Source organism: Hippocampus comes, unplaced genomic scaffold (assembly GCF_001891065.2).
Source record: "Hippocampus comes isolate QL1 unplaced genomic scaffold, H_comes_QL1_v1.1 scaffold48, whole genome shotgun sequence".
Lineage (NCBI taxonomy): Eukaryota > Metazoa > Chordata > Actinopteri > Syngnathiformes > Syngnathidae > Hippocampus > Hippocampus comes.
Window position 1 is genome coordinate 2,087,601 of NW_017808403.1, and position 10,873 is coordinate 2,098,473.

Sequence of the window (10,873 nt, forward strand, 5' to 3'; positions counted from 1 at the left end):
TGTGTGTGTGTGTGTGTGTGTGTGTGTGTGTGTGTGTGTGCATTATTCCGTTCATTCGTAAAATTGTCTTTTTTTTTTTTTTTTGCCCAAATGATGAAAAACGAGGTGAGTGAAGTATTGAAAAGCGACCTCGACTATTCACCCTCTTCCTGGATGTTTTTTCTCATTTGGGTAAATATCCACCTGAAGTGATGAACAATTTTTGTAGTAAAATAATGCATCACATTCTGAGAGTCAGCCAATTATTTGATCATGTTTAAATTACAAAAACAAACAAACTAAAGTATGTCACGATCAATTTTTTAATGCAAATATATATATATATATTTTTTTTTTAGCTCACCAATTATTTTATAAAATACAACAAAAACATTTGAAATGTTCATAATATCGGCCTATTTGATGAAACAAGATAAGTCATTATTCATCAAATCTATTCACTCATTATTTCATGAGATAAATTATTTTTAAAAAAAATAATAATTTCTTCTGATTCTTTTGTCATTTGGGAATAATTGGACAATAATGAACCTATTATCGAATCTAAACTTTTCATGACACCAATCTTTTTCTGTTATGATGGCCAATACTCGACAGACATCAAGACTTGATGAGACAAATGACATGAAACTATTTTACGTTTGAATGACGCGATTCGGGGCACGGGGTGGGGCGATTCTTCTTCGTACAACAAATATGACAAGATATTGGAAATCACACGGGCCAGCCGTCCTGGTGTCGACAGAAATGAAGAGTTCTCAAAAGGAGGCAAAGCAAACCCATCGTAGGCGGGGCTAATGTACGCGCATGACGCACGCATGCATATTTCAGCCGCTCACTACATAGGCCACCGCGGAAGTTTACGACGCGCAGCTGACTCAACATGCTCCAGAGCCCCCACGGGGACAAACGCTAAATTTGCTCCTCGGCGACGGAGACTTTTGCCATTTGGAATAGAATATGCGCGTTTGGCACGACAGGCGGACTTGACGCGCGTTCCACTGAGACCGGCGGTGGATTTTATTTTATTTTTTAATTTCTTGTCCTCTCGCACTTCAACTTGGATCTGTCCGTCCTTCCGCGTGTGCGTTTGCGCGCCTTACAGGTTGCCGACAGCGCCGATAAGCGCGTGGACGTGCGTTGTTTATTTGGCGGAAGACCTGCTCGGGCAGACGTGGGAGCCGGGGAGGGAGCCTAAGTGGGAAGACGCGCAATCTTTGCCGACATGTCGGACGGTCCCAGACAGCGGGGCGCTTCTTCCAAGGATGCTGCCGGTGATGAGTCCGGAGACGGAGGAGGAGGAGGAGGAGTTGCACTCAAGAAAGAAATCGGCCTTGTCAGCGCCTGCGGTATCATAGTTGGTGAGTTGTCGGGACAACTTGGCATCAGAGTTCCACCTCAAATGATAAGCACACTTGTACTTAAACAACCGCTGTTTACCCCTGATGTCACACGGGCCAACTCTCACCCATGCATCAATTGCCATCCGTCCATTTTCAATATTTGCTTGTCTTCATTCGGCTAAATTTCCACCACAAATGGCAAACAGACACCTGCAAAGCAGTGGTGAAAAACACCCCTCTCGACACATGGTTTCATCCACGGCCTCAATGTTGCAGCCATCTGTCTATTTTTCATACAGGGCCCATTTTCACCTCAAATGATAAACATGTCTGATGTCTATAGTTAGGGGCAAAAAAAACTCTTTTGTTCCCCTATCTAGACCCGTGGCCTAACCTGCAGGTGTCACTTTTCTTTCAACCATTCACCGAACCATTTTTTATCCCACTTGACCTCATTAAGGTAAATTTCCACCTCACAAGCACAAACACCACCGGTGTTGAAAAAGAAGCCCTACTATTTGGTCCTCTTGACACATCGTTTCGCCCATGGCTCAACATTCCATCTGTCAACCATGTTCCAGAAACTTGTCCTCTTGAGTGTAAAGTTGCACAATCAATTGAGGAATAGCCTGGTTCATGTCGTGTTGAAAAACAAACTCTTCTTCTGCTTTTGACACATGGGCCATCCCATGGGGCACTATTGTTTAGGCCGTCCATTCATTGCCATTCATTGTCCTTAATCAAGTCAAACTATCTGGAGGGTGGAGATGATGACACCCTCGACAATTCCGCCATCTTGACACATGGTTTAACCCATGGGTCACTTTTGCTTGCAGCCCGCTTGTAAATGTGCGGTCCTTCCATTGACCTTGACAGGTGGAAAGGGAGCGAGGGAAGGAAGGGAGGGCTGACTCATCCAGCCGTGCGTTTCCACGGTAACCAGAGAAAAGATGAGTGAGAGTGCACACAGGTCCCGAGAGTGGAGGGAGAACAGACGGAAAAACATTAGATGAGACGGAAGTCTCAAATCTGCAATGTAGAGAGAGACTATCTGATTTTTTCCCCCCCTTTTCGAGTTTAAACACATTGAAACTTCTTAAAACAACATTTTTTTCACATTCTAAACATATGTGAACAAAGTGTATAATTAAACACCAAAATGTTGCATTGAAACATGTATTAGCAAAACTGCCCTAGCTTAATGCTAACATATAATGCGAAAAGCCATGAATGGGCTCATGGAAATTAGCATTGCAAAACTTGGCAGTTATTTGAAAGCTTCCAACAATTGCTTCCTTAACATACGAAGCAGCGCCACATACGACTAAAGAAAAGCAGAACATCACACTCTTCTCTGTATCACACTGCATCGGCGGTGGATATAAAAAGTCTACACACCCCTGTTCGAAGGACCAGGTTTTTGGGATATCAAAAACGAGGCAAAAATAATTTTCGAGCCTTAATGTGACCTGAGGACCTCCATTTAAAAAAAAAAAAAAAAAAAAATCAACAAATGACCAAATTTGGTTGCATAAGTGTGTACATCCTCTTAAAACTGTGGATGTGCCTGTGTTAATTGCATTCGTCATGCACCTGCCGCCATTTAAAATGCCATTTATTCACCCCATTATAAACTTTTAATGTTCTTGTGCTCTTTTCCTGACATTTTTTGCTTTCCAGCAGAGGCCTGAAGGTTTTGTGCTAACATTGACAGCTGTTTGGAACTGTTCACGTGACTGCGGGGCAAATATATTCCCCATTTGGGGATGGGATGACCGTCTTCGCGTTGTCCCATTGGATATTTGATTCCGGGAAATTCTTTTGTACCCTTCACCTGACACACATCTTTGAACAATGAGATACCTTTAATGCGGTGGCAGCTTGCGCGGCCCAGGGCTTGTGCTGTCGGGTGTGGCAAGGAAAATGTCAGGAAAAGCCGACTAGAACATCTGAACTTTACACACGGTTAAAGGTCGCATCCCCAGTTTTAAGCGGGGGTGTGCATTTTGTGCAACCTCAGATTTCACTGATATCAAAATGATTTCATTTGTTTATGCATATATTGCATGCTGTCCTTTTCCCATTGTTTGAGTGCGGTCAGAGGGTTTTATGGCCCTTCCAGAGTCCGGACTTTCACGTCACGTGGGTCCGGCGTGATTCGTCTCAGCCGCGAGCGATCCTTGTTTCCAAGGACATCAAACAGTCTCACACACACACGTACGCACGCAGGCACACACACACACACACACACACACACACACACACACACACACACACACACCAATTTGTAAGAAGGATTACAAGTGAACCCTTGGCCACTTGCAACAAGGTCCCCACCCTGATAACTCAGTTGCATTAGTATGCTCGGCTAAACCACTTGAGCTGGCAAAGCACGCTTTATTTAGTGGATTTCGTTCGTTGCTTTTTTTTCTTCCTCACTGACATTCCAGAAACAAAATACATGACTGACTGAGTTTTAAATGTATTCATGTGCAACTTCTGTGACAAACGTGTTTTGCTAGCTGAGTAGTTTTGGCCTGACCGACCAATCAGAGAATATGAAAATGCTTTGATTCTGTGTGTGCGTGCGTGAGGCGACTTTGAAATCTTATTGGTAAAAGAGACTACCGTATTTTCCACACTAAAAAGCGCACTGGATTATGAGGCGCACCTTCAATGAATGGCCTATTTTGTAATTTTTTTCATACATTGGGTGCACCGCATTAAAAGACGCAATCTACAATGCATCCACTAGATGGAGCTACACTGAAGGAAATACCAACAGAACGATCAGATGTCAGTAAAACTTATTAAAGCAGCGTTACAATTCACTTAACAAATAGCAAGTTGTAACATTGACTCGTTAACGTTGAACTCTCTTACCGCTGCTCTATTTCCGTGTTCAACTGCGTAACTGATCGCCTTAAGTTTGAACTCTGCGTTGTCAGCATGTCTCGAGCAAGGAGCCTTTTTGGTTATTTTTGGTCAATTAATTTCATGAAAAAAAACTTTTATTGCCATGTGTTGATGAAACAACAAGACATTTCATATTTACTATCATTTTACATTATTATTATGAATATTATTGTTTTTATTATGCAAACCTGATGTGCTAGAGAAACAAAAGAGGGCAAATTCGGAATCAGAACAAAAATCTTCGAGAGAATTTTTAGATTTTAGAAATTTGTTGATTTGTCTTAATCGATTAGTTGTCAATTAATCGATTACATGTCTCATGTGAAGTTTGAATTTTACCAAATTAGCCTCTTATTTTGCTTCATTTACATTAGCGTACCATAAACAGAAATTACGAGCGTTACTTTGGAACCAGAAATCATTTTCCTCAGTTCACAAAAATGGAGATGCTTTTAAACTCTTCTTGTTTTCATTGGTTATGTTTCAACTCTATCATTCCTTTGTAGAAAAGTGAGTTATTACTTAGCGACGACTGAAATTTTCAGGTCCTTTACTTTTTAAGTCCCGGGGCCACAGTGGATTCCACTAATGTTGTGGGTCCTTACCATTTTCTTTGCCTCATTTGTGCGAGGAATTGAAGTGGAGTTTGGGCTTCTGTCCAAAGAGCTGAATAGGAACAGAAACCTGCTCGTCGAGCATGTCTGACAGCAAAGCTCTTCCTTTATGAAACAGCGAGCCGTTTCGAGTTGTCATCGCAGCGATTCAACCTTTACGCATTTGGCAGCGTGTCACGAACGCAAAACACACTGGCTATAAAATCTGCATCATTGTTCATTGTGTCGAGCGATTGTGACTACCTTGGACTTTTGGACCGTACGGACTATCATGCATGCGGGGCTGTAATGTTTCAAGGCGTCCTTTGACATCACCGCCCTTTTATGAGCCGTCTACCCTCATGTGGGCCCACCTCTACTCCGGTATCCTGAAGCCGGCCGCCTGCTCCTTATTCATCTTGCTACATCAGCAGATTACCACTTCCCATTTGGCCTGATGACTGGGCCGCCGTATCGCAGTGACAGCAACCAACCCTCCCCCACACCTCGTGCACATCTGTCGCTTACATTTTTGTGCCAGCGTGTTATTTTTCCTGTGCTGTTTGCCTGCAAAGCCACATGAGAAAAACAAAAGAGAGAGAAAAAAAAGTGACCTCATCTTGAAATGAAGTAGCATCCCACGTGGAGGAGCTACTAAAACAGGTCAGGTTAGCGGTTCCACTTGCTGGTATGGCACGCCCCCCCAATTCGTGATCATTGATCTATGAACTAAGTGTTTGTCGCTATCTTTATTTTACATTGGGCAATTTTACAAATGTCTCAAAAATACACAGGATGCCGTGAACCCGTTTTATCACAAAATACATCTGATCCACCTGCAATCGAAAAATCTCAGTATAGCAAGACATCCAAACAATTTGAAATAATTTTACCACTCCTGTACAATTTCTCATCTTACAACACCAGTTTTAAATTATTCCTCAGGGTTAGTATCAACATTCTGGTAACTCCCATTCCACGAGCTGCGTGACACATCAAACAAACGATTAGCCTGAACTGTATATTTAAACCCCAGAATGTTCAAACAAACCTTATATTAACAAAAGTCTGCTAGCTTGATGCTAACATATAATGCAGAGCACTAGAGACTGGCTCACGGAAATTAGCGTAAAGGATGCTGTAATTATATACCTTTAACATACTTGTAAAAACAAAACGTTGCCTATTTCAGTTTCAAAAAACCCTTATTACAACATTTCCCTGAAAAATAAATATCTTACAGTTGATTTAATTTCCCTGTGCTCACACATGTGCTGAAGACTCTCTGTGATTTCCATGAACAACTAGGGATGAAAAGACTACGGCAATATTGTGATATCACGATACAAAAATTGTCACGATATCGTCATCGTCATGACACAATATTAAAAGCGGCACCTCCGTGAATCAGGCCAAGGTATTTTCCATTTGAGCCTTCAAAACCCTCTGGTGGTTAATTTATTTACTACGTTTTAATTTGAATCGAGAGCTTTTTGGCCACCCACCGACGTTGAAGGCCCACGCTCATCGCCAGATGAGGGGGGAACGCAAGACATTTGAGTTCCTCCACTAGTTTTATATCGCCAGCCTCCCCACTATATCGTGATAGTTATCGTATCGCGAGGTTTATATATCGTGATAATATCATGTTGTGACGTTTGGATATCGTTACATCCCGCCGAAAAACCCAGGCTAAAATTGGCTCCTGCCCAATTTCCTCCAACACTATTCTCTTAGTAAGTATAATAATCACTTCAACATAGTTCCTTGAGACTTGTGTACCGCGATGCTTTTGATGCTTTTGGACTGGCGATACATGTGTAACTGATGTCTGTGTTGAAATGTTCACATGAGACATTTGGAAAACCTCTGCCTGATCCGCGTTTTTCTTCTCCTTTTAGGTAACATTATTGGATCTGGAATTTTTGTCAGTCCAAAGGGCGTGATGGAGAACGCCAGTTCTGTGGGCGTGGCCCTCGTCGTGTGGATCATCACGGGCATCATCACGGCCATCGGGGCGCTGTGCTATGCCGAGCTCGGCGTCACTATCCCCAAGTCGGGGGGCGACTACTCCTACGTGAAGGACATTTTCGGAGGATTGGCTGGGTGAGCGAACCCTCGAGGCTCAAGTGGCGCTGAATACTGCTCATGATACTAAGACTAATTTCCTTCACAAATTCACTTTTTTTTTTTTTTTACCTCTACTCAGTTATTCGATGAGGTCGATTACATTTACTGTCGAGGGGGGCCGAACCATGAAGAGTTCATATTAAAATTAATAACATTTGGATTTAGGACTGGATGAGCCTGGAGATCAGACATATGGACCTGGATTATAAACGGGCAGGCTTACAAAACCACTTTGTGGGGTGGGGGGTTTTTGTTGCTGCTTGTGGCTTTCAAGTAGGGGCTCACGTTCTCCTTTCCGCTCATTCATTCAAGGTGATGTTACCGTTCAGGGCTTGGCAACTGTGTGACAATTTCCCAGAAAAGAGTAAAAACACACTGTGCTTTGGTCCAGACAATAAACACGGATGAGACCATTGTATGCACCTCCCGGGCCCCCCAGCCACTTCAATTATCACCAGGGTACTTGCAATCACGATGTATTCTGGGAGAGGAATTCGATCAGACAAAGCAGCCGAGGTTTGTTTTTTGTTTTTTTTTTTTGTTTTTTTTTGTCACTCCAGTTTCTATCAATACACATCAATGACCTTTAACTCCTGAGAGAACTTCAGCTCGGGTTGACGCATCTGGCCTCCCCCGGTGCCCTCTATCTTGGATAAATATGCCACGTTTGTTTTGTGTCAGCCCCGCTCCTTTTGTACCTCACGTCCGCCTAAACACAACTTCAATAGAAAAACACCAAAGGTTGCTTGTTCCACCAGCGCTGTACTTGTCAAGCTGCTATAGTTAGCGTACCCTGACGCCCCCCCCCCCCCCCAATTTTTTTTTTTTCCCGTCAAACACACTTTCACGTCAAACACACACATTCCTGTGGAATGAGCCGTCATAAGCCTCCATTAAACCCTTGTCCGAACAAAGCTTGTTATTTTGACCGAGCGAAAACATTCCAAGAAGTCATCTTTGTCCTAATCCCCAAACGCCACCTCCCCGTCTTTTGGTCCAGGTTCCTGCGTCTGTGGATTGCTGTGCTGGTCATCTACCCGACCAACCAGGCCGTGATCGCGCTGACCTTCTCCAACTACGTCCTGCAGCCCCTCTTCCCCACCTGCTTACCGCCGGACAACGGGCTGCGCCTGCTCGCTGCAGTTTGCCTCCGTAAGTCAGCCCCAAAAAACAAAACACAATTTCCAATACACATTCAACATATTTTGGGGAGTCCCGCTGTAATACCCGAAAATAAGTGTGAATTGTGTTCAAATGTGTTGGCATCAGCGTTTATGATCTCCAGTTCATACGTTCCAGAACCAAACACGACACAGGGCAAAATCTGAGAGAGACCACAAAAAAAAGTATAGTTTAACCCCTCCCACAAGTCTTGAAACACATTTCAACTAGAAAAAAAACATCACTGACAGCACATTTGACCGAGGTGTCCAAACTATGGCCCGGGGACCATTTGCGGCCCGCCATCCATTTTTCGGTGGCCCGCGACATGACCCCAAAAATATAGATCGTATGAAAAATGATATTTGACATGAGATAGAGGGCTGGTGTCCACCACAAAAACTTGGAAAGAAATTGTCAACTATTTGCCTAAATACCTTAAACAGAAAGCTGATGAAATGAACTGGACAATAATTTCAAAAAGTTGATGAATTTTAAAGTGGCCCTTTCATCCTTCCATTTTCTTCTCTACGTTTGAACCCCCCCTGCATTGGACCGCCGTGAAAATGGATCTAGCACGACTCGTGCACGCCGCCCCTCCTCTACTTGTTTTCTAATAGCGAGTGTTTGAACACCTACGACAACAGTTGATCCGCATCCCTCTCAAAACTTGACATGCTCCGGGCAAATACTGCACACATACGTCAGACAGCCAGTGAGACGCGGCGGCATGACTGCTCGCTTTGTAGCGCGGTGTTTGTCTCAGCAAACCTTACTGGGAAATGTACGTTTTGTGTGAAGGTTCTCGAAAAGGAGACGGCGTCCTGCTGCACCCCTCTCCTACTCCTCGAAAGAGGTGCCAAAAAAAAAAGTAGCGCCGGGAGGGGGTGGCGCGGGTGAAAGGTGAGCAGGGGGTGCCGTTGCACTCCAGCAAATTCATGTGGGAACACCTAAAATTACCTCCGAGACAGTCTGAATGAATGTAGCCTAACTTAAATTTAGGGAAGTATCCAGAGTCGCAGGCCAAATAACGCTGGGTCAAAAACAGAGTGGGAGGAACCTCGCTATGAGGCGGCGACCCTGTCGTGTTTGCACTTGCACATGTGTAACATTTGATTTTGTCTACTCATCTTACCGACAGCTGAGCGGCCCGCTAAGGAGTGCTGCGGTTGGATATCCGTTGTTGACGTTTAGGCTGAATTCAGTGAAAGCCAAAGGTGGCAAAAGCACTCGCACGTTTTGGCCTGAAGGATTGAGACTCTCAAATGCCCTCCAAGTCCCTGTCAATTAAAATAAATATCCGATGGATATGACACTCCACAAAGAAGAGCGTTGTTAACCATGCCAAATTTGAATGATGAAAAAAAGAAAATTCAGCAAGTTTGTAAAAATGAGGCTTCAAAATCACTTTGGAAAGGGAGTGTCCCAGACCAAGCTCAGCCGAGACTACGAATTGGCAAAGTCGACGGTTTTGACAATCATCCGTAACGGCAACAAAATCAATGCAGATTTGGAGGCCAACAGATTGAAAGATGATCATAAAGGGCTTTCACATCCTGACCGGGAGAAGGGGGACTTTTCATTTGCCGCCTTTATGTTTTCAGAAATGAAAAAGGGGCGTGACAGTTGCTTGTTTCATGTCTCATAAAACCTCGCTGCCCATCTTGAAAACCGACCTCAAAAGTCACTTGTATTCTTTGGCATTTGACTCAGCATGACTCAGATTTGTTCTTGGTTTTGCTGTTTGGTGCTTTCTACCGTCTTTGTGACTGATTTGTTGCTTTACTGTTGTATATGTTAGTTGCTCCATGTACAGCACTTTGTGTGCAGCGATGGCTGTTTGAAAGTGCTCTGTAAATACAGTTGAGTTGAGTTGAGATAAAATCGTTTTTTTTTAATCCTATACACGTACAGTATTTGTAATTGACATGTTCTTAAATCTATAAATGTTCATACTGTCAATGTTGGCGGCCATTTTATTGGAAATGGTGACAACAAACTACCGTTAGAATGTACGGGTTCGCTCTGTCCCTCGAGGTACGTCGTCACCAGGTTCGACCGTACTGAAAAGTTCTCGGCCTTTGCATGTTTTCAGCAATTATCTTGAGACATGTGTCATGTATTTCAAAACAAATGTGGATTCACTTGACTGGGTGATTATGTACAGTGACAAAGTCCGTTACTTCCTATCACTGCTGAAAGCTCTAATCAAAGAAAAAAAAATCCATACTCCTGTCAAATGGTGTGTCAAAGAGGCCATTTTTAATGGCACCCTATTGGCCTGAACTTATTGGCTTGTTAAGATGGCTCGATTGTGCAAGCTGATGGAGAAGTTCAATGCGCATGAGCCACGTCAAAGGTCCATGTACAGCCTCTGACCTGTTCCCATATGGGGTCACATGACAACGCAAAGTCCCCCCCTCCCCACCCTACTCGGTTTCCCAGCTGTGAAAAGTCACATATCGATGATCTAATGTATTTTTGTGTTTGTGTGTTATGTAGAGCCTCTCCAGCCGCTGACCTGTTACCATATGGGGTCACATGACAACTCATAGTCCCTCCCCTCCCCCACTAGGTTTCCCAGCTGTGAAAAGTCATATATCGATGATCTAATGTATTTTTGTGTTTGTGTGTCCAGTGCTCTTGACATGGGTGAACTGCTCCAGCGTGCGATGGGCAACCAGAGTGCAGGACATCTTCACGGCAGGAAAGCGGCTTTCCTTGGCCCTC

General features: G+C 43.7%; 1 protein-coding gene across 1 annotated transcript in view; it reads left to right on the forward strand.

Moving 5' to 3' along the window:
- Positions 1 to 837: 837 nt before the first annotated feature.
- Positions 838 to 10,873, forward strand: part of slc7a8a (solute carrier family 7 member 8a) — a 13,098-nt gene continuing 3,062 nt past the window's right edge. Inside the window, exons 1-4 of the mRNA XM_019858557.1 lie at positions 838 to 1,361; positions 6,754 to 6,958; positions 7,983 to 8,134; positions 10,782 to 10,872. Of these exons, the coding sequence (XP_019714116.1) occupies positions 1,226 to 1,361; positions 6,754 to 6,958; positions 7,983 to 8,134; positions 10,782 to 10,872 (584 nt within the window). The 5' untranslated portion in view covers positions 838 to 1,225. The remainder of the gene's footprint in view (positions 1,362 to 6,753; positions 6,959 to 7,982; positions 8,135 to 10,781; position 10,873) is intronic.